Source organism: Anser brachyrhynchus, assembly GCF_964034855.1.
Source record: "Anser brachyrhynchus genome assembly, chromosome: 6".
NCBI classification, from domain to species: Eukaryota; Metazoa; Chordata; class Aves; order Anseriformes; family Anatidae; genus Anser; species Anser brachyrhynchus.
Genome location: NC_137700.1, coordinates 12,075,333 through 12,099,815, shown reverse-complemented (window position 1 = coordinate 12,099,815; position 24,483 = coordinate 12,075,333). Strand labels below are relative to the sequence as shown.

The 24,483-nt window shown below is 42.9% G+C and overlaps 1 protein-coding gene across 3 annotated transcripts in view; it reads left to right on the top strand.

The window, feature by feature from the left end:
- RASGEF1A (RasGEF domain family member 1A) overlaps window positions 1-24,483 on the top strand; it is a 49,096-nt gene that overhangs the window by 4,493 nt on the left and 20,120 nt on the right. The window contains exons 1-2 of one of the 3 annotated variants that reach the window (XM_080596404.1): window positions 18,354-18,553; window positions 19,769-19,948. In XM_080596404.1, the coding sequence (XP_080452530.1) occupies window positions 18,548-18,553; window positions 19,769-19,948 (186 nt within the window). In that variant the 5' untranslated portion in view covers window positions 18,354-18,547. Of the gene's footprint in view, window positions 1-18,353; window positions 18,554-18,623; window positions 19,383-19,768; window positions 19,949-24,483 lie in introns of those variants that run through there. The other 2 variants (XM_080596405.1, XM_080596403.1) reach the window with 2 other exon arrangements.

Sequence of the window (24,483 nt, the reverse complement as noted above, 5' to 3'; positions counted from 1 at the left end):
TTTAAACAAAAGCAGTAAAGCAGCCGCACCCCTTAAAAGTTATACATCAAAAATTTTCTGAGTGTAGGCCAAAAGGAAAGTGACCATCCCTTGATACAATACATAATTTTAACATTTTTTGTTGTTGTTGTACATTTTAAACAGTCATTTATTTTTGCGCAGAATAGATCCACAATCTGAGAGGACATTGTCTTGAAACTCTTCATTCAAATTGACATGGGAAGCACCTTTCTCTCCTCTGAGAAAGAAACAGGCTGATGTGTGGGTGGAGAGAAGTTCTAACAAGGTTTAAATGGCCTACTTCGTCATCCTCTTTTCCGCACCCGCTCCTTACACACAACCCTTCCCCAGCTCATCCATCTCTCCTGCCGTTCCCCTCACAGCATGTTCCCCTCTCCCTGCATCATCCTCTTCTCCATGCTAACCTGGACACGCTGTCTTGTGTCCCATTCTTAATTCCATTCCTTCCCTATCAGTCTCTGGCCTCCTCATCACCACTGCTGGGTCTGGTTACGAGAGCAGGATCTATCCCCACTCCTTGCCCACCCCTCTGCTGGTTTGTGTGGGCAGGTCAGGCTGGAGCCACGCACTCAGCCTTGACAGAGCTGCTCCTGCCAGTTGGGGGTCTGCATCCCAGGAATGAGAAATGTTAGTTGAAGGCAGACTGATAGCTCTTGCAGTTTGGGTTTGTAGATCACAGACTACACCAGAAATGGACTTGACATAGTTGGTTCTGTTTGACCGTTTCTAATGGGGCTTTCCACTACAATAACAGAAAGCTAAGGCACCCTACAACTCAGCTGGCAGTCCGCTGCATCGATTTGCTACTAGCATACTTCAGAAGGAAGCCAGAAAAAGAGGGTGGAGATGCAAAAAGCAATGTCATTCTTCTGGACTACGAGCAGCTCACTTGTGTGGGGTGCCCTCCTCTCCCCAGTGATCATTTCTGCTGCACACAGTCCAAGGTGTAAACATGTCTCCGGCCCACGCTTCCTTCTCACCTGCAGAGAGAGCTTACAGGTCGAGCTTAAAGAGTACAGCAGAGCACATGAAAAGAAGTGTACAGGAACCCACTTCTTTGAAAGTGCTGACACTTTGGAGGATGAAAGAGGCTTGAAATCTCCAGAGTTCCAGCCTCACGGGCACTAAAAAAAATCCCTTGAAAAGAAAAGAAACAGGAGAAGGAAAGAAAAAGTGCACATCTCTGTATTTAGAAGTTCACATATTTAAGTCTCTTGAGGAAGGAAATAGGTTGGGAAACTGACAGCGAAAAATACCAGATTTGAAATGCTGAAAATAAATCTGATTTTCTGATACAAGTTTTAATTATTTTTAAAATGAGAAACAGGCCTTAAAATGTAATAAAAACAATTCACAAAACACAAACCCAATACAATTTAGCCACCAAAGGGCAAAAAGTTAGGAAAACACATGCTAGGAATAGTCTGGCCAGAATTTAATTTGCTTTCAGAGACTACATGTTCACCATCAACAACGGGCATCCCATTACTGTTCCTGCCACCGAGCAATAACGGGAATGAATGCCACTCATTTTTTATGCAAGACACAGACGGCCTTATAGCGCAGAGCAACTGAAGCTTTAACCTTGTAACACAAGTCTCTCGGTAACACGTACAATCATTTTAGCCAAACTGGATTTTTTGAGAATAATCTGGAAGAACAGCCATAATGCATCTTGGATAGCATTATTTTTATCTCATGTGCTGACGATGCCTGCAGAGATAGCGCTGAGTAACACATACGGCTCACTTTGATATTTATTTGCAAAGAGAAGAGCAAGTCCGTGCTGCTTGCAGGGAGGGGGCAGTTAGGACAGGGAAGCAGCAGCCTCACACGTTTCATCCTGAAGGCCTTCAGGGAAGAGTAAGGATGCACAGTAAATAAATAGCTGATGTTTAAAGAACAGACTAGAAGCAACTAAAACTTTGCCTCCTGCAAAACAATAACATAATTAATGGTTCAGGAATTATATTAGAGTGCGATGGCTTTTTCTGTAGACTAATGACACCCAGAAGAAAAGAGTCTCTGCTTTGAATGAGAACATCAAATTTGATTTGTGTAGCCTAAACAAATAAATAATGATTTCTTAATTTAGATAGATCTCTACAAAAACAGAATCCTCGCATTTTAATTGCGGATGAGACAGTAAAAAGTAAACAAAGAAGTTGGGCAGTCCTCGAGCATATGAAAGAAGTGGAGAATCTGCACGAGGCAGACCTCTTTGGTAATCAGTCATGGCAAATTGACAGGCATTGCATCTGCTCGGCACCTTCCAGCTTCGTGACTCAGAACCGCACTGTGAAAGCCGCTCGCAGCGCCGTTCTTAAGGGGCGGTTTGCACTGAAGGAAAGGGCGACTTGTCAGCAGGCCGAGGGCAGGACGTAGAGCTTCAGCTACTGCTGGACAAAGATAACATCTCAGAGACTTTCTGGGTATCAGAGCTTGCCCTAGGCACTTGGTACTTCCTCAGCACGCAGCAACAACCTGACGACCACGTCCGTTCTCAGGGAGCTGAGGCCAGCAGAGGGGAAGGCAACAGAGGCCACAAGCAGGCGCACCCCAGGACGTGAGGGTCCTGCGGCCTCCAGGCCCGGCCTCGCTCGTGGCCCCGTGCCCCTGCAGCAGCGAGCCCAGCTCTCACTGTGCGCTCACTTAGCGGCTCTGTTCGGCACCACGGTCACTGGCGAATGCCCTGACCCCTGACTCGTTGACCTCTGCAGCAGCAGAACAGAAGGCGAAGGCTGGCAGAGCCCAAGTTTTAGATTGTTTTAAGCAAGGACCTTCCTGTATGGCAGTACCACACCTTGCAGAGCTGTTCGTGTGAATAAACACAGGCCTTTCCCCCCCGAAGATCCCTGTTAGCCTTTTCTCAAATTTAGGAGTAATAAAAAAGCAAGCAGGTAACTGATCCAACACAACCATATATAATTCAAAGGATAACCTGAAAATCCAGAGCAGCCCACGTGGCAGTAAAAGAGTTTTAATCAATTCTAAAAGAGTGAGGATATAGAATAGAGATAACAGTAACATTTAGTTTAGTTTCTACTGGGCAGAATTTAGAAGAGGCTGAACCCTTTTCCCTTAGAAAACTGAAATAGGACAAAAAGTTTTAACCACACTTCTGTGAACCGCTGGGGTCAGGGATCCTTGACACACTCCAGTGCTGTTTTAGTTACCATAAGGAGCTTCGGCTGTGCCTAGGAGTTTTGTTCTTCATGGCGAGATAACTGGAAAAACCCTGAGAAAAGCACAATACTGCACAGTCAGGGCCTGAAAAACCTCTGCACTTCCAGAGGCAGGAAGCCAAGACAGACTGCAAAATGGGTGATGAATGCTGGGATGAAAGCTGGGGTTTGGGAAGCAAGAGGCAGCGGGTCAAAGGCCAGGGCCACCCGTGCTCTCCTTCCACCCCGTGCGCTGTCCCTGCTGGCTCTGCCCACACACCAGGCCGGGGCTGCCGGCTGCCACCGCAATGCCAGCCGGGGGTGGGCACTCGCGGTCTCAGCACCTTGCTTGGAGTACAGGGGAACAGCAAGTCTGTTTCAATGCGCTGGCAGTGCCAAGAGAGGAGTTTTATGCATCGTGTTTTGCAAAGGGCAGCGTATAGGCGGAGAGCGAGGCCGGGCGGCTGAGGGGCACGCAGTCCCCAGGGAGGCAGGCGGCGGCAGCGGCAGGCCGCAGCTCACTCCTTTGGTTTGAAAGGACGGCAGGGAGTGAAAGGGCATTCTTTTACACAAATACCAGGCAGAGAAAGGTCCTGCAAGCAACTCATACCCTGGTTGTGAGCACTTGCAAGAGCTATTTAAATTAGCAAGCAGTCAGCACCCACAGGAATTAACACCACAGGCGCAGAAGCTCAGATGCACACCCTCTAGATGTTCTTTTCTACCAGGGAAATATTCACTGCACGCAGCTTGTTTTGACAAGTTATCTGTTTTTACTTCAAGAATTCTAGGTACTTTTCACTAAGATTTTCACTTTCAGTTACTCTGTCCTCAATGTGTACGTACTATTAACATAAAATAACAAATACAGCTCAACAATCAAAATATTATTTCCTCTTTCTTACATATTATGACTTTTTCCTCCTCACTCCACCAGGAGTGGAACAAATGGAAAGTTATTCACTGTAACACCAGAAAAAGTTAACTTGGAGTGGGTTGGGTCTAAAGACCAACAGAAGCCTGAATTTGGCCATTCACCGTAGTTGCTTGCATATTATAAGAACTAAATTGTCTGATGTCAAGGCACTATCAAAACCTAAGTTGATAGTCAGCTACACCCAGTCTATAGAGCATGCGTTCCTCATCAATTCACATTCCCACATACAAAGCATCTTCCTGCACACTTGTTGCAGGCAAAGTCATTTATGTTTGCGTGTGACCATAGCAGCAGCGCTAACAAAACTCTGGTCCCCAGGCTAAGGTATTATTTATGAGATCATCCACTGAATAACAGCTGGGTACTTGCTCCTTGCATCTTGGGACCCAGCCAACAGAAGTTACACATGATGCCTTTCCTCACCGATTTGTCCTCTCATTGACAGTAACAGTTCCTTCAACATTACAGACATAGTTTAGACACAGTCATAGTAAAAATGCACATATATGTTTTGAAATCCTGACAAAGACTGCCTTTCCATTTCTGACAACACGTGACAATATATATAATTGCTGATGTGGTGGGGTGCTGAGGTCAGATTAATATTTATGATCAAGAATTAGTGGGGGAAAAAAAAACAGCTAATAAATCTCCCCAAAGCAAGCAGGTATCGTGATTCGTTTAAGTATGAAACATGTTAGGCTAGTGAGGTTTTTACCAAACCAGAGCAAAGTTTCAGGAGCTAAGGATGATTTTTAGGTGGCAAAATAGCTTGGATCAAAAGAGACAACAGCAGCTCTTCTGTTTCGAGCTTTGCATTTCATTTTTCAGGGTTCATTCTAACCCCTAAAAACTCAAAACAAAACTCCTTGGGTGTGGACTGAAACAAGAGGTTTGAGTGAAAAGACTGGGTGGAAACCACTGAGCCTGAGAGCCAAAACGAGCACTCGGACCTGTGCTGTGCACACGCCTGGCGAGCCTGACACAAGTGTTCATTTTCCTTGTCTGTAATTCTAAGCCCAACTAATTTACCCTAAGAGCTTCCACTGTAACCAAGGGTCTGGGGGCCAGGGACAGGAGGGAATTAATCTGAAGTGGCACCTGCTAATGAGCAAATAAAGATCAGAAACCTTGGGATCTACTTGCGCAAGAGCAGGGAAATTACCTTTGAGCGTTTGATTTTCAAGAGATGAAGGAGAGAAAGAGAGAAACGGAACTGTGGCCACAGGGGGGAAATTTATGAGAAATGCAAGTTGTGTGGTTGAAGCAGCCTCGGGGACCGCTGAAAGGTTTCAGAAGGTGGACAGACTCCTTTCTCATTAATGAAGGGGCCCTGACTCTGGATCCACTGAGCTCTCTGCGAGTGGAGGGCTATTCAGCAATCTCCTTTGATTGAAAGCGTGAGCCTGCTGCTCCAGAGCTCCTGGAAGCTTTCCTTTTAATGAGGAGCTGGGGGAAGGGGGGGCGATGGCCAGAGGAGGGGAAGGAAAAGATGGGTAGCAAAAGCGCTGGTAGCTGGACATGGGACTTGAAAGGATTTGCAGGACGGGCCTCTGGGGGAAGGTTAAAAACTGACAAGGTAAGTGACGCCTTGCCCGGGCTGACTTTTTACTTGCTGTTCATTGAAAACTTCTCTGCATCTTAATCCACCCTCAGCCTCCTACTTTCTCATAGTTTTATCAAATCAGTTATTCTGCTAGCACTGAACTTAAAAAGAGAAAAATGCTGATTTTCAGATTTTGCCTAGTTGATATAAGCTATTTGAGTAATGTTTAAATATATACATATATAAATAAAATCCTGATCATCTTCACTGCTGCAATAGGGAACATGCAGCTTGCTGTTCTGACTTGTGCACAGCCGTGAGCTCTCATCAGACTTTGTGTGGGCTTGAAATGCTCTTTTAGTCCTCTGCAGCTGAAAGCTGAACACACATTATCACTAAAAAGGATATGAAAGATGGTGCTGGGACATTTGCCATAAATATACAGGAATGCTCCTCAAAGCAATGAGGAATGTGAACAGATTAGTAGCTAGCGCAGTTCTGAGGATTGTAATGCCAGATAGCTGTTTCTGTTAAAGATTACAATTTTATATTAAAAAATTACAAAAGACACTTGAAATAAAGTCACACCTCTTGCATGTGTCCATGATATCTACTTGCTTGTAAGTGAGCTGCAACAGAGCAACGTGTTTAAGCACTGACGTGTACTTTAGAAGGACAGAATCTTGTCACGTATTCAAACAATTTGGGCATAATTGCCTCAATGGATTTTAAGATATTTAAGGCATAAAAGAACCTAAATTAAAAATAATATGAAATGTCATTATAATGACTATACCAGCAGTGCAAGTACTTCCAGTACTTCCTTTGTGACGCAAAGTGTAAAGTATTCAATTTTAAAGGCCCAATTGATGCTTTTACAAGGTATAACGTTATTAGTGTTTGACTTAGTATTCAAATCTTTCAAAAGCAATATAGCTACAGAAAATGCTTTGAACTCACTCACTTGTAGCCAAATCTGTTGAAGCCCAAACTCTTCAGCTATTTCAGTGTTTGGACCAATCCATAACGGGAACTTCTGGGAATGGTTATTGTCCTCCCCAGAGACAAACTGTACATTATTTTAGCCTACTGTGACATTCCAAACCACGTCTCAGACCAGAGTTCTCAAACCCAACTGAGGATACAATTTTATTTGCATTTATAAAACCAGCATGGATTTACCTCATCGGCTCCCCAGCTAGCACACAACAGTGCACTAAGTTAGAGTCTTCCCAGACACAGCTCTCAAAGAAAAGCTGAACTGTTAACTACTGGAGCTCTGTGGCCATACAGATGCTTGGGTATATAGGATTGAGCTCAAAGTCTGATAAAACCCAAGATGACACGTAATTTACACGAATTAAAACAGTGTCACAGAAAAACTAAAGCTACCACTTTCAAAAGCATACTTGAGAACAGTTGAGCATAATTAAACACCCCTCCCTTTCCATTTTAACCACTTCAGTGCTCCAAAAATCAATTGCAAAAGATCTCATTTGACTCAAAATGAGAAACCAAAGTACTACATAGGAATAAGTAAACCTAGCTAATTAATAACTACTTTCTAAAAACAAGTAGGTGACTTTTAAGCAATTACTTTACTGCCCAAAAGGTATGGTAAAAACCATTCTTGGTAAAGGAAGGAAGAAAAAAAAAATTCTATTATTTATTTATCAACAATAAGAAAAAAAATGAAAGATGCAGAGAAGAGCTGGGGTATATTTATAAAGCAAGGGATTAAATTTTCAGTTATATCTGCTAATGCTACTGGTGTCTATAGATGTGTGAATTCAGTTTAAACAGCATTTTGCTAGCTTTTATCAGCTGCCAAGGAGAATATATCAGCCCCTTGCAGTCTGCAATCACTTTGTTGATTACTTTCTAAACTGAGCAGAGATCTTGGTGGGAAACTGAATGGGAAGTTCAAGATAAATCTAAGCACTGCCTGTGTGTGTTGACTTGGGGTTCAGTGCTGTGATGTCTGGAGTGCTATGATCTCAGTTTGGTGGAGCTCCTAGGTGTGTAGATTATTAAGTCACATTGACAGACAGTATTATCTAGGGAGTAACAAAATATGAGCAAAATCTGTTTGTTTTTTTTTTTAAATTTTATTTTTCTAGGCACATTAATGAGACAGTTTGTGTCCACATTTAAAACAAAATACATATAGAATGATTTTAAGAGTTGAGCATGTCATCACTAAGAGAAATGGTTTATAAGGAAAAATTGTAATGAAAAAAGATGAGGCCATTTACCTCAGTGATGAAAATAGTGACCTATGATTGTAGAAAATAATGATATGGGTTATTACAAATTATACAGTAAAGCACTTGAGCGCTTAATATGACAATCCCCCCAAACCAGTTCTCAACATTTCATACATTGCAAATGTTAGTAGGCAGATGCTAGTGAGAGGCTGCTCGTAACTGCTGCTACCTTGCAGGACATCGGTGCGCTGTAACATTTGTGAGGTTGTATGAAGCATATAAATCAGTCAGGTTTTAACAACCATACTTATAAAATATTTAGAAAACTTCAAACAGGAATTAGGCACATGATGTACTTAAGCCTCTGCAAGTTTCCTTCATTTGATGTGATCAAAATCAAACCAAGCACAACACAAAGCAGTTCAAGCAGCCATCCTTAGCCCAGGCCTAAGCCCTGCTCTCCCCAAAGTTTCAGATGCTCGTTTATCTCCCATGCCTGCAGGAGAACCCATGCGTCTGATTACTTTCTCAGCTTCTTGGGCAACAAGTGCTATTTCAAGCCATAAACTTTCTGCACATCAAAGGCTAATTGAGCAAAGCAGGACCTCACACTCTGCTTCCTACCAAGCAGATCACTCAGCAAATCCCACAGCTTGAAAAGCAAATATCTTCCAATTCTCGCTGCGCTCCTCACCAGTCCACCTGAATTTGGGCTGAGCTTAGAGAGGCAAGGAGGAAACAGGTGCATGCAGCAGAAAAACAAATAACAGATACGTGGAGGTGTTGATGATTCCTGCTAACAGTCTCGCAGCACCAACAGGAAAGGAATGATTAGGTAACTCTGATGACCTACCTTGACTTGGTGCTTTACCTAAAACCTGCTTAAATTAGTTCTGTTGCCTACAAGGAGTTTTGGACCAAGACCCAGATATGCAGCACTGGACACGATAACCTAGGTCACCACTCCAACGAGATCATTGTGATTTTTTAAAAGTCATTTATTTTTGAAAGAACCGGGAATGTCCCAACATCCCTAGCAAAAAAAGCACCTCCTCATGCTTTAAAACACATGCATACATACACTGCAAGATCAATGCTGTTTGCCGACTTCGCGCTCTTTGATGTGTGAATGTATGAGACAATTGGAGACATTCCAATTATCTCCAGTTCAAAGTTATGCCAAAATTAGAAGCAGTTATGAATAATGTATTAGGTTTTAGTGGAAACAGCTATGCTGAGTAGAACAAAGATGAAAGTTTAGCTTACCTGTGAGTATGTGAAATAGGTGAATATGTGAAATAGGTAAGCAGCACTGCTGCCTTAGACAGAGCTGTTTGGAATTGCACATCCTCAGAAGTTCAATTAACAAAACCTATGTCAAAACAGAGTTTTGTGACAGGTTATAAATTGCTTTCAAATGCACTTCTGATGTTTTCAGAGTAGAACTGGAAGCCTAACTTTCCAGTGAAACCTCCTCTAACTTCTTTATGTGGCTTTTCAGGAGAAATAACCAAGTCAGACCTATTATCATTTGCCGCTGCAGACTAGAAGTTGTTTCCTGCTCAGAAGGTGTATCCTGAGAGGCTCCTTAACTAGTACTGCAATACACTGAGACAGATCCTCAAAGGGTGCTAAGCAGTCTCTTTCCATTACTTTCAGCAAACTTAGTGATTTCCTAAAAATCTAGTATTTTAAGTAAGGAATAAACTACTTCCAGGTAGAAAAGCTTCTAGATAGATAAGCTGTTCTTGCTTGGATGTCTACATTATGTACCAGATAGATGTCCAGTAGGTATTCCAGCATTGTCTTCTATTATTGCAATTCTACTTTGGGGACTTTGTGAAAAAGATCGAACCTCAGAAGATGATCACGAGAGTGCAGGCTGTAGAATGAGAAGATAAATATAGGTACTTCTTTGGTTTTGCATTCTAAGAAACCTGGTTTTCCACTCATTACCCCACATCCTCGTGTTCTTTTTGAGTAATTGGAAGGAAGCCTTTCTGGTAAGGCATTGGTTACCACTTAAGCACGGTCAGCAATAAGGACCACACATCTTTGACCAGGGTATCTGACAACAGGCCAGAGATTATTTTTCTTTGTTTTGCGTATAAAGTTATCTGTACCGTTATTTACAGGTGCCCTTGCTGACATCCTGTGTTGCTTTCCTTCACTGACTTCAGTTTAAGTTTGCTGGTGTTTTGCAAACCATAAAAATGAAGTCATTGTATAAAACAATCCCACATTCACTAGGTTTTATTAGCAGTAGCAACAATAGTAGCTTTAGCAACAATAAAAATTGTATCAATCAACAGACTCACTGGGGTTACAAAACAACAAAGAACATATTTCAACAAACAAATTTGTAGTACATCTTACAAAAGTTAGTTAATGTACCAGCTAGTATGAAATATTTTCCACAAATAGCATGTAATGCTAGGCAATTCTAGGCTTTCATTTACTTTGGAAAATAACTACCAATACAAACCATTAGTGTACAGAGTGATTTTCCTCTTTGGTCTTAAAATTTCATTTCCATTTCCCAGAACCAAACTGTTCTACTTGAGCAAACCCTCCTTTACGTCACCAGGCGTAGATGGTAGATGACGTCAAATGCCTACCCTCTCTAACAAGAGCATGCAGCAATTCCTCCTGCATCACCCAATTTTTATGCCGATGAAACACAGTAGATCCAATAAGCAGCATGGAAGTAAGCACAATGCCATTTATCTCCTTTTCTGGGCTTGTCTTGCACAAAGTAGAATACAACAAGGAATTGTACAGCCTACACTGTATCTCAGTGATGTGAAACAGACTGGTGTGTAATCACAGGAGTAATTTGCCTGCAATGTTCTATATTATGCTCATAACCATTCTTGGAAAAACATAAAACAAGGGAATATAGTGTCTCCAGTTAAGTGGAGTTCATGTCTATAAAAAACTTAGGTTGAACACATAAAGAGTTTCTGCATCTCACTGATTAAGATTTAGGCTAGACTTCATTAATGAATTTGAAAAGATCACTATTCAAGTAACTTAATGCATTTGCAACACTTCATGTGAACCAAGTTGCATTTTTCACTTCAGGATTAGGCTGCCTGATAACCTTTCAGTTAAATCTATAGCACAACTAACTCCCAGCGGGATGGCTTATCAGTTTAGAATTTCTAGCTCATCTTTGCCGTGCACATATCCTGTGGGAGAAGCTAGCGAGAAGAGAGCAAGCTAGGAAATGTTTATAAGGAATTATTCTCCTACACAAGGAAAAATAATCTGATTTTCAGTGTTATAAATCACTACTGCAACACAGTTAAGTCATTATTTTTACATAGCTACATTTGAACGCAAGGCATCTGGACATCAGTTTCCTGGATATAGATCTGACAGAAATGTAAGAGTACTGTCTGATCAAAATTCCCTTACCACTATGAAAATTAAGGCTGTCCAGGAAATCTGCAATAGCACAGAAAAGCATACAAAGCTTTTACTTTTATGCCACCAGCTCAAGTCTCACTCAGACAGTAAGCAACCATGTACCAGTTCAGAAGACAAACCAGCACAAGGGAATGAATGGAAAAAAATCCCTTCCATTCTTGCTATCCAAAGTAATTTGAAACTTACTTTTGGCTACGTTTATTATTATTATTATCATGCAATGCGCATGGTTGTATGAGCTTTACATAACATTTCATATTTTGCATGTATAGTGATGTCAATTTGTTTTGAAAGGTTACGGAGAGAGAACTAAATAACAGAGATGATAACTATATTTTCCCAAACTAGTGGAGGCCACTCCTCCAAACACCACTTCATGATTCTTCATGAAATTTATTTGCATTGCAACCATTTCTTAAAGATGGCTTCCCATTTCACAAGCCCAGCCTCTCTCTCTCTATAGCTTGTCTCCCCAGACACATCCACGATCTGGACCCATTTCTGGCTTGTCTAGCTCTGGAGAAGAAAGGTAGTCAGGAAAGCTGCATCAATCACGGGAGTGTGCTGTGAACTGTACGGAGATTACAGATGCAAGCTCAAGTTCCTGACTCTGATATGACTGTTTATTTCAGGGAGATTTGTCATCCCCACCCAAATGACAGTATTTAAAAAAGCAAATGTCCAGATAAGTTTAAAAAAATCCCCAAACCTGAGCTAGGAGACAGCTGGGAGTAAAACAGGCTCTGCTCGTGCCATGTACAGCCTTTACACACCAAGAATTTTGTCTGATGAGGAACACCAGTGAGCACAAGAAAGAACAAGCTTCCTCCGGGGAAACGACATCAGCTTTAAGTTTCCCACATGTTCATGCCTGGGGAATCCCCTGTGAAGTTGCTAGCTAAGTGACATCTGTTTCTCACCACTGGAGCGAGGCAAACAGCAGCAGTAAGGTTCAGTCTCGGGCACACCAGAGAACATACAGGGCTCCTGAATTTACTCGATTTGTTTTACACTATCCAATCCTCCTTATTCTGGTGAGGGGGGAAAGAGGAGGGAAGACCATAAATGATAACATTCAAATAAAATAAAAACAAAGTTCCCCAAAAGATCTTTAGTGTTGGTGCAATGAATTTGAAAAAGGCAAAGGAAAGGGAAACAAGTTTGATAAATTATTATCCTACTGACAGTGAAATAACTAAGTGTTCCACCTCACCAAAAAAGACAACCTATGAATATGGAGACTACTATAACTAGGTAGCCTGTGTAATAGCTAACTTTTGGATGACTGCCAGTCCCGAATGGTAAAGCCAAAAAGTTCAAGGCACACATTGTTTATTTGTCGTCAGTTATTTGATTTGTGACCTGGTCAATACCGAGCACAGGGAAAATGCAAGTTCCAGGGAGAGAATAAATCTCTTTTATTTGTAGTTCACATACATTTATTCTCTTATGCAGATATTGTCATAAAGGGTTGGGCACAGCAGCTCAGTCATGTTAATTCTTGGACCAATTCATGTCAAGCTCCTTTAGCAAAACAGAAGACTAAGTAATTGTTCAGTTAATTTCACTCATGGAAGAAAAATATATAGTTTGGTTTTGTTTTACTTTCAACATTTATGCATATATAGTAAGGGGGTGTTCACCAGCAGTTCAGTCCTCAGTTTTATCCAGTGCAAAAACTGACCACAAAGGGTCATCATGTTTTAGTGTTCCATGTTTGAAGTTTATTTTGGGATAGTCTGAGGCTGCATCCCATGATAAATAAAAAGGCTAAACTCACTTGTAGAAGAGACAATATTGTATATTCTGTACTACTCAGCATCAACTCAATATACATTTGTTTATTCACTATGGTTGTGATAAAATAGGGCAAGTCCTTCCCATGTGCCTCAAACTATACTGAAACACACTGTAGCCAGTCCATCTACACACACATTTCTAAGCAAGCTTGGGGACTCGTCCATCTGTTTGCCAGCTCCCGTTGTTCATCAACACGTCTTCTTAAAAATAAATTCATTTTTGAATGCTTAGTATTTTGGTGACAAGCTTCTAAAATCAATCCATATTTATTTTTTCAGTGTTTCTCCTTACCTCTTACTTAAGATATTAATATGCATACCTCGAGGATCCAAGTTTGGTTCTATTCCAAATAAAGTCATCAGAATTAAACCAACAGCTGTTAACTGCCTGTACACTGAGTAGAGTTTAGGCCACTCTAAAACTTCCCTAATAATTGTTGCTGAACGTCTTATTGGTATCAGCAAAAAGAATCCAAGCAATAGATGTGCACAGGAACTGAATTACTAGCGGTAATTCAGGTAAGATATACATTACATGTGCAACAGAAATTTGCTTGCAGCAGTACCGATAAACAAACAAATTACTGCAAGTGAGCTCATCCACCCAGCATTCTCACCATCAGCTGTAAAATCAGATTTGTAAAACCAAAGAGACTGAAAACAGGAAAAAAAATAAAAAATGATCATCTCACTGACCTTAATAAATCTTCCAAAATACCTGTGGGAATGCTAACAATGTTGCTGTTATAGGTTCTGCTAAAGCAAACAGAGGGCTGACTTCTCAGATTGGCAGTTTTGATTTGCTAATTGTGATACCCCAAAGCCTATAGCACTAAAAATAAACTTCTTTTTTGTTGAGATGGTTTAAAAAAATAGCAACGCATGTGCATTTACAAAAATACCATATCAAGAAGATTGACATCAGCACACATGCAGATTTTTTCTTCCCCTGGGCACCAAATTGCTGATGTATGTACGTGCTCCTTTCTTGGCATAATTGATTTTCGCTTTCTGCACGGTGGCACATTCTTGGAATAGTTGGTGTCGCAGCAAGCATGAATATGCAAGTGAAGGACAAAATAGCTAGGATTAGACCAGGACTCCTTCATTTTGAACCCAAGCTTGAACCCGTTTAAAATAGAATATTGGCTGCCTTTAAAAATTCAGCTTAAAAAGACTCTAAAAAAATAATAAAAAGAATGCACATTACATTGACATGCTTCTGTTCTTTCACATTATAGTCAAAATCACACTGAAGCACTCACAAACATTAAAAACAGCCTTTATATGTTTTTATGTCTTTTCTTTGAAAACAAGACACAAGCAAAACGAAGCAGATTCCAACATCTCCACAAAACATACAACAAGAATAAGAAGGGAACAAATCTACAACTGTAGTAGAAGCAGCTGTTCAGCTACACCCCAATTGCCTAAATTGGCATTTATGCATGACATGTTGTCGCAGTTCCTTTAAGCAGAGCAGGCTAAGCCAACTATCTTTTTCCGAGATCTTTTTCTGTCACTCACTCTCTGACTAGCTCTCTACGCATTTAAATGACCTGAGATCATCGGACTTGTAAGATGTTCCTGTTGCTACATCAGTGATTCAAGGAAGTATATCACCCCTTTTAAATCTGTTTTGTATGCGCGTGTGTTTGTTTTTTAAACAAACTTGATTCATCCGTACCACCAAGAACATAAAGGACACCCATGATACATTACAGCGATGTTTCCCAACTTGATGTACCCTAAATCTCAATTAGCAGGCAAGTTAATTCCTAAAAAGAACAGAATTCTAAGACCAGAACACGTATGAAAATTGGGAAACAAACTTACTATTAGCGAACTTCTTAAGGCGACTGTGCCAAAACAGCCATTAGTATCTCAGGCAGTACTGAGCAGCCACACCCCAGTATCATAGTCAACGTGTGTCACGTTATGTTAAGAGTCTGCTATGTTGGCACCAGCACAAACAGCTGGAAATAAGCACCATGCTCTCGCTGAATCCTGGGGAAGAGCATTTCTTTCAGTCCAACTGCAAGACCCAGTCCTGAGCATCAGCAAAAGATTAGTTTCACAGTGCTCAACAGTTATTCTCAATGGTGTGTCACAGGGCTGACCTCATGGCAATAAAAACATAGTTTGTTCCCCAGATAGGCAGGTGAATTTTCACAACTAGCTTTCCATTTCAGGTAGCATTGAAAACATACAACAATGAAACGCATCTTAAGTTGTTCTTATATTTTCAGCTTGGTTTGCTCTGAAAATTGCTGGATATTTCAGGGGTAGAGCTGGTCAAGACCTCTACAACACAACATTTTTAAAATGGAAAATGCCATTTTCAAACTACAAAATTCATTGGCTCTGACAAAAGTATTGTGTGGAAATATTCATCATGTCCCAGGTCAGAGAGAGAGAGAGAAGCGTGGTTGATAGTAACCACAGACAGATAGCTGCAGCATTCAATCCCGCTTCAAGTCCCAAGCTTAAAAAGCCTTGCTGAGTTCAGAACCACGATTTGAAGCTCGTCTCCCACTCCCATCTGCTGCCAAGTTATTAATGTGCCATCAAATTATTCTGCAGCATGAATCTCTGAAATTCAGCAATGTTTGAATTCATCTAAAAGCTGCCTGAGAATAGGTTTCATATCTTAAAATTTGTATGCAACAAGGAATCCTGGAACATCTGTGCAGCCCAACAAATAAGTCTAAAAACCTATTGTTCCCTAAAGACGTTTGCCTGAGGCTTTGAAGCTGCACCTCCATTCTACTCCTGAAATTGTAAGTTCTTACACTCCATACTAGCTTGTTTCCATGCAAAAGCCCCACCCGAGGCTGCTGTCATTACTGCTTGTAGAATTTGATGACATTTCCTGGACAAATTCCATATTTTAGATCCAGATAAAATTGATTGGTCTATAACCAAGGCCACTAATCAATAAAAAATATGTATAATAATGTGCATTTTTAATTCACCATTTTTTTTCCATGCTCTAAATGATGATATTAGGCTATATTCACAAAAGCCTTCTGAAATGTAAGAACCAAGAATATACTGTTATAACTATGTTTGCAATGGGCATATCAAAATGGTTTCTGAAATCATGCAGCTCTGTAGGGGTAACACACTGCTGGAGAGGGACATAACGTGCTCATCTCTATACCCTGGCCACTCTCAACATCACGTAGATCCCTGAGTAACAGTTCACCCTCGGAGTAAGAAACAGGGCTATGCACTAACTCAGGCTTGCTTCAAAAGATGAAGACGAAGGCTTTGTCCCATTTTGTTATTTAATCAGCACTGTGAAGAATGCCATGCTCAGTTAAGTCCCCTTTCCATGTCTTCTCCTCTGTTTTTGTGCCTCATTACTTCCTCCACTGCAGATGCTGGGCCTTTAAATCAGGTTGGCATACTCGGTTAGGTGAAGCCAAACAATAACAACTAGATCCCTATGCAAGGTGACCAACAAGGGTAGCTTGACAACGAAAGCTACAAAGACAGCATTTCTGGGAGAGTCCCTTTATACTTGAAGTTATAGTCTCAGATCAGCATTAATGATATTTGTAATTGCTTGCTTCTCTTAAGTGCAGTTACGTTTTAAACATACACAAAGGCACATTTGAGTCAGTAGTTTCCAAAACGCTGGTTTATATGACCACTGAAGGAAATATATATATATATTTTCCTTCCCTGACTCTTGTTTCATAATCTTCGCTCTCAAAACAGTTTCTCCTTCACTTTCACCCATTCTTCTTTGCTAATATTCCTTAATTTTCCCAAGTTATCGACTGACAGACCCCAAGAGAAGATGTGACTATATAAGGAAATTCAAACAGTAAAACAAGGACGTACTCTCCTAATATAAAAATGGACAAAGTAATGCAACAGTGTGAAAACACATCCTTATCGACATCTCACAGATGAACACCGAGGCTCAGTGGGATCAGACAATTCGGACAGCAAGTGTGCGGCACTGGCAGGAACAGAACCCAAATGGTGCAAATGCCAGTCCAGCTCATTGATCATTAGGCAGCAGAAGGTGTTGTACTGTGTATGCTGATGTTAGCTGGTATTAGACAGGCTGAAGCAGCCGTGGAGACTGAGACAGGCAGGCATTGCTCTGCTGACTCACGCTGCAGCAAGAGATTCCCCGACCGGCCCGGCTGAACCAGCGCAGCGTCGCCTCAAGTTGTTTTTGCAGCGAGCTACAGAACAAGTACAGACTGCGCTGGTTCCCGTCGCTCTAGGGTCCGCCCACCAGTAACATGAGGCAGTGCCTGATGAAAACATCTTCAAAATGCAAGCAATTTGTTCAGGAACAGAACTTACATAACTCCAACAAAACAAACAAGCAAGCAAACAAAATAATTATTTTTTTAAAAAAAAGGAAAAAAATTAAACCTTAGGGAGTTTCTGTACCTACAGGATTTCAACGTTCAGAATACAGATAGCTAAAGGTCATCGTCCAGGCTTTACAGAAAAAGAAATGGAAATGAAATGATAAAGTGATTCATCTGTTGCACGCTACATGAGCTGAATTTAGGTCCTCAGCTTCTCTGTTGTAAATGTTACCTCCCAAGACTACGTGATACAGTGCTCCAAAAGAGCATCGTGCATGCTAGAAAAGGAGCAGTACACCTCCCTGAATTTGTTTTCTGTGACACGTGCCAATACATATATACATGCACATGCACGCGTACAAGCACACGCACACATATTTACATTTATATATATAAACATGAAATACGCACACGTATGTCCTTTATACAGACGTACAAAAAAAATCTAAACTGTATCTGACTGCAGAAAAGAGTAGTAACACGGAAACCAGAAAGGAGCAGGGGTTGCGTTTATGACTGCCTGAATTTGTGACTGGAGCCCGATCAGCTCCGCGAGTTCCCCTCACGCGGGCGTGTAACGCTGCGAGCCCCAGCGGCCGCCCGAGCAGGGCAGGAAGGCCGAGCAGCCCGGACGCAGAACGACACCGGGTATGTGTGTGCGGCCGTGCTTCTTTTCAGCCCCGCCGGCGCTCTCAGCTGCAGGTACCGGGCGGGTCACCACGGCGCCCCGCAGCCCTCCACGCGCAGCACGGCCCCGAGCGCAGGGCCCACACGCGCGCCCCGCTGCGCGCTCCCGCGGGCACGCGCCCCGTCGGCCCCGCCCCCTGCCGCGGCGGTCGCCATGGGAACGGGGAAGCCGGGCCGAGGGGAAGCGCCGGGCCCCGAGCCCCGCAGGCGGGCCGGCATCGGGCAGGCACCGGGCGGGCAGGCAGCGGGCGCGCACAGGCGCGCGCGGCCCCGGCCGCCCCCGCGCCGTTGGCCCGGCTCCGTTTGAACGGGCCCCGGCTCGCGCCCAGCCAACGGGCGCCGCGCTGGGCGCTGACGTCACGGGCGGCGGGCGAGGGGCCGGCGGCGCGGCTCGGCTCGGCGCGGCTCGGGAAGATGAGGGTGAGCGGCGGGACCCGCGGGGGGACCCGGGGCGGGCGGGCGGCGGGGCGCGGGGAACTTTCCCCAGGGCTCCGCAACTTCCCCGGCCGGGCTGCGGGAGGGCGCGGGGCTGGGCGCAGCGTGCGCGTCGCTTGGGAGAACCCGCACGAAGAGAAGAGCGGCTCGAAGCGCTCCCTGAACCGCGGTCCTCGCGTCGCGGGGAGTTTCGGGGTCCCAGAGCGGTTCCCGACGTGCCGCCCCGACAAGCGCGGCGCGAAGCGGCGGGCGGCTGGAGGTCCTGCCGTGCCCCGTCCCCTCCACGCACACCGGCGCCCCCCGGTCGTGCGCCGCCGCCTTTGTTGGGGCCGGTCCGGCGGCGCCGCTTCACCTGCTGCGGCTCGGCGCGGGGACACCGCCGGTACCTTCCTGCCCCTGCATGCAGCAGCAGCGTTCCGTGTCTAAGTCGTAGCCAGTTTTAAACAAATAAACAGAAAAACCCCGGAGTGTACTCACGGTGGTGGCTGCAGGGGAGCGGTAGAGCTTGTGGCCAAGGGGAGGGAGGTGGAAACCCCAAACCTGCGTGTGGTTTGTGTGTTAACGACAGCAGGTTTGTTTCCTAAGCAGAAAGCTCCAAGACTGCTACCAGAGCTGCGTATTTCAGCATGCCCTTCCACCCAGCCCGTGGTGTCACATACCAAAAACAGGCAGTTTTGTTCAAATAGTGTGAGCCCCCCGGTCCCAGTGACACTGACGAGCAGGAGATGCCCTTCAGCAGAGATCCTGTATCTCATCCAGCTACAGGAGTAGCGAAGGATTTATCATCACAAGTTCATCAGTATTGCGCCCAAAGGTCTGACTTCAGAAAAGTAAAAAGAGGGGTATCAGGGCAGAGTTTCTGTTGTTTGTTCAGTAAGGCAGAATTCAGAAAGCGTTTTACGTATCATCCCTGTTCAGTTTTAAGCATAAGGAGCAGGGGGAAAACTGGAGAGAAAGAAGAAATCATGTGCAGTGAAAAGATCTCGTATAGCTTCTGCAGCTACGGCCTCAGTGACATAGTTTCACGTGCATTTCAAAGCCAAAAGCCAACTCCAAGACATGCAGCTGGTCTCAGAGCTTAGCTCAAATGCCCAGGCTGCAAGCAGTCAGATATGTAATTGTGTGTAATGTATGCCTCTGTGATACCCGTGCATAAGACAAAAAGAGAGCTTAACCCTTTTTCTCTCCCCACTTCTGCAGGAAACTATGCCCCAGACGCCAATATTTTCCAGTATGCTTGGTTCCAGTTGTAGTGGGCAAGTGCAGCCAGACATGGGAGAGAGGTGTGTGGACCCTGTTTATCAGGACGGGAACATTGTTTCTGGATCGCTGGAGGCCTTGATAGAGCGCCTGGTGCCCACCATGGACTATTATCCAGACGTAAGTAGGCACTGAAGAGGGTTTTTTTCTTCTCATGGTTTCCTGGCATTAGGATCCAGATTGATGCATCCTCAAGAAATTCTACCTCCCCCTGATTTGAGATTAAGATGTAGGCTAAAGATGCATTGATTTCCTTTGTAATATTCACTCCATAAATATGTTGCTCAGTGGGGGATACTCGCCTTTGTTTGTTAGTAAGGATGCCTGTTAGAAAGGTAAAGCCATGTTGAACCCAAACGGGTGCCTTAAGAACCAATTAAAAGCAGCATTAGCCATAATTTTCAATCCTTCTAAGCTGCTTTACCTCTAACACAGCCAAGATTAACTTTTAACCAGCTCCTACCTAGAGAAGTAGACCAGCTCTTTCAGCTCAAATCAGCTCTGGTATTATTTTACCGCTTAATTTTCTGTGCATCTCCTAGTTAGACCATCAGGAAAAAAAATAGATTGTGATTATAATGCTGTCTTTCTCAACACATTTAACGGGTGAGTGCTGTGATAATGTTTCTGAGCCTGAAAATGATTTTGCAGCTGATTAAATGTCTTCACTGCAGTCCCCTGAAGTAAATGTTACTGATAACTGTAGGGCATGCAGTAAGATTCTGAACTTAGGATATTATTAAGAGATCACTTTATCACTTAAATTGACCCTTTGTACCCATTAATGAAAGATGTTATTTAAATTGGTTGCCAAAGATCTGAGAGGTTATATAGGTTATATTCCAAGTATGAAAAAGCAGCAGCTATGGCAGAAGCAACCCCACTCTTTTTAAGACTGATAGGGCAAAAAGAAACTGCATTCAGTACTGACTGGTATGTTGAACTTCCACTGTGTTAGTTGCCCATGCTAGAATCTATATTTTGCAGTATGTCTCTCAGTCTGATCCGTTAGAACTTTTTACTCTGGTTTCACGTGGGTCACAATAAAATCCCCTCAAGCTCACACATACACACCACACATCTTTACAGTTACCACGCACAAAAAAGGCACCCTCCATATGGGTTTAGTGGGTATAAGCAGCAGAATTTCCAGCAATGATCAGCGAGAGATTAAAACGAAAAAGCAAAATGAGGATGTTTTAATTTTCCAATTCAATTCTAAACCTCTCATTTCAATATGCGCTACCTTCAGTGGATGCTAAGTACCTTTATAAGACACAGAGGAATCACCATAGTTAGGCATTAAACCCCTGTTGCACCCCACACAAACTCATAGTGTAGAGCAGATGCAGAAGAAAGTTCGAGCTTGAAGAGAACCTTGAAACATGGCATACCAGTGAAATAGTTCCAGGCTGCAATTGCTAAGCTTTCCAAGGACTCTGCTCCTTGGATTTTGTTTAATACCGGAATGTAGTTATTTGCTGCTTGGATTTCTGGAATATCACTAAGTTTTTTAAGTAGCTGCTAATGCACATCCCTTGTTGTAATATAGGATCTATTTATAACACAGCCACTCTGAAAATGGATCCATAAAGCGAGCACTACTTAAGGGGTCTGTGACTTATTTTGGAATGCTGCTGGTTTCCATGGTGCTATCCCATACCCTGTGCAAGGGAGCATCGCAAACCACGCAGGCACAGACCCCACCCTGGGAGGCTGTAGTTTAGACAGCGAGCTGACAGCTGGGAGAGATACAGCAGAAGCAATCAAGAGAGCTCCTGGGAAAGGGAGATGAAAAATAGTATTAAGACAAGTACATCTCCTCTGCAGCAGGACACATTCTTTTAGTTAAATCAGATCACCCAATTTAGCTAAAAGGATTCATTTTAAGACAAGTAGATAAATAAGCTTTGAATGACATGAAGAGAGAGCTGTATTTGAGTAGGTGCAAGTTTTGCATTTCAGTTCAGTTTCATGTTTATGCTTAATTTCATGCCCACTTCTATTTTTAGGGACGTTGCCACAAAAGGTTAGTGTGATAGCCACTTAATGCCGATGTCCTGTCAGAAGAGGGGCCAACACTGTTTGTTCAAGAGAAAGGTATAAGCACCTCCCAGTTGCCTGTCTCTGGCCACACAGGCAGAGAGAGGGGGCAAGGCATCACCCATTAATTCTCACCAAGAGAAGCTATTGGTTACGTTTGCAGAGATTACCTTTAGTTTCAGAGTGACACATCTACAAGTTGCTGTACTCATCCAAATTTTTGGATCAGTACATCTAAGCACCATGCTTAGAAAGCATTCCTGTCTCTGTCGACATTAAGCTAAAGATTGCAGTAACCTTCCAGCTGGAAAAAAAGGGGGTGGGGAAGAAAGCAAACACAGTATCTTTCTGTGCTGGTTACAGAGGCAAAATAAAAATGTATTTGCCATGTTGGCAGAACAAGAGACAGACAAGGGAGGACAGGAAAGATAAGGGCCTACATTTGTGTATGCTCTTTTGAGGTTTGTTTGTGTACAGGGACTTGTTCAGCACACAGGAAAACGTATACTCGTGAGACAGAGGAGTTCGGGAGGTTAGGAATGGAATGTACCAGTCTGCAACCCTTGTGCCCAAGCAAGAAAGTGTTTCAAGAAAATGTTTCACAAACAAGAAGTTCCAGAATGAGCAGTGAGTGCATGAAGAAAGTATTTTTTTTTCTCCTCCTCAAGACAACATCAGTACATTCTTGGGTCAGAGAGTAACAATTCCTTCTTTAGTCTTGTGTGCTTGCCTTTTTTTTTTTTTTTTTTTAAATATAATTCAGCTCATCTCTTAGCAACAACTTTAGGCACTAGAGGAATCTGGCTTCGTTTTCTCTTGTAAAGCACAAGACCCTTTTGTGTCAGCTAAGTTGTTCCAAGTACAGAAAGATTTTTATATTTTTTTTGCCTCTCCTCCCAAATACCTGTCACTTCTGTAGGATAAGAGGAGCTTAACTTTCAATCTCATAGCTTACAGAAGCATTTTTAATCATTTTTTGTCAAACCAGCTAGCTAAGTTTCCTTCTCCAAACCATCTTCTTCACATGTGGGGGACTGCCTATGAGAGAGTGGGGGTCTTTACGCTGTTGTAACATCTAGCCTATATGGGTGTAGGCATACAGGTGTAATAAATCACAGAAATCCTCAATCTGGAGAAAACATCTGACATTAGTGTGAAATATTTCCTATCCAGAAAAGCTACGTTCCTAACCACTGAGACCTACCGCTAAGCTGATGTGTACAGCTTAGTTCAGCCTTGATTTTCTCTATTGGACAGGAAGTGGTTATTAGCAGAGGCAGGGAGACAGGGCTCAGCACTGCTGTCAGACACAGAATTTTTAACTTGTTTCTTACTTGCAGTTACTCCCTTGTCTATGCCAGCATAAGCAAAAAGTATCAAATCTATGCCAGCAGTATCAAAAAAAGAAACCTAAGAAGTAAGACCGGACACTCATATATTGTAAACCAGCCTTAGTTAAGTGACTTAAGAAGTGGCATAAATACAGCAGATGGGTTCCAGAAGAGTAATAATTTGTTTCTACAACTTAGCAGTTCAGCGTTGTCTGGAAAAGCATCGCACGGGTCCAGTACAGATACTGCTGATTACAGAGAGACACCAGCAAGCCTAAAATGAAGAGCACACACTTCTACGGCCGCGTATCTTCCTGTATCTTGCCACTTCAGCACTTTTTTGAACCTCATACAAAACAGTACCAAAGAGACCAAACACAAGTACAGGTCATCTGGGTCACTCTTTTCTTACAGTATAACAACAGGGAAACGATACTCTGAGTGGGGCTTTCTTAGAGTCGCTCTGGACAAACATTGTCCCACATCACACAGACTTCCACCAACGAGACCTACACTAGAATTAGTACGAGAAGCAAAATTATATCTTTCCTTAAAAGAATGCGTTCCAGCTTATCAGAGCGAAGGTCACCAACAGGGCAGCACAGCTTGCATTTTGGTTCTTTGCCACTTATGTGTACAGGCAACTTTCTCGTGGGCTTCCAGACTTCCAAAAAACAAGAATGTGGGGAAGGGATGAAAAAGTATCAGAGTTTTTTTTTTTTTTTATTCCCCAGCTCTCTTAAATGCAAAATAGGGTAAAAGCAATAGCTGCTTCGCATTTCCAGAATAAAAATCTTCACACAACCCTGTGACAGCTGACACACCCAGCAGCTAAATTCCTTTCCCAGATGGGCCAGACTCACAGTTTTAAGTTCAGGGACTGTGCTGATAGAAACAAAGACAGAAATTGGCTACAAAAACTAAGAGAGGACAACCAGGCATAGGTTACCCCTCCTCCCCTCCCCCCCAAAACCAAGAGCATTCTGTCTCATGTTTTAATTCTTAAAGGAAGTGCATCAGTTTAAGGATCATTCTCACATATGTAAGCATACAACAGGTGATATGTTGTCCCCATAACATAACCAAGTCCCCTTTTGTAACCAAGTCAGCTCTTCAGCCGGTAACACGTTGCATGCACTGCTCAACATTTTATATATAAAGTTTCTCCAAAGCTAGCTCAATGTCATCAACTGTTTCCAGACGCAGGTGTAAGAGCTACATTAAATTTCTTGTTAAAATTCATAAACTTTTTTTTTTGTCATGTAACTCTAATTCTGAAAA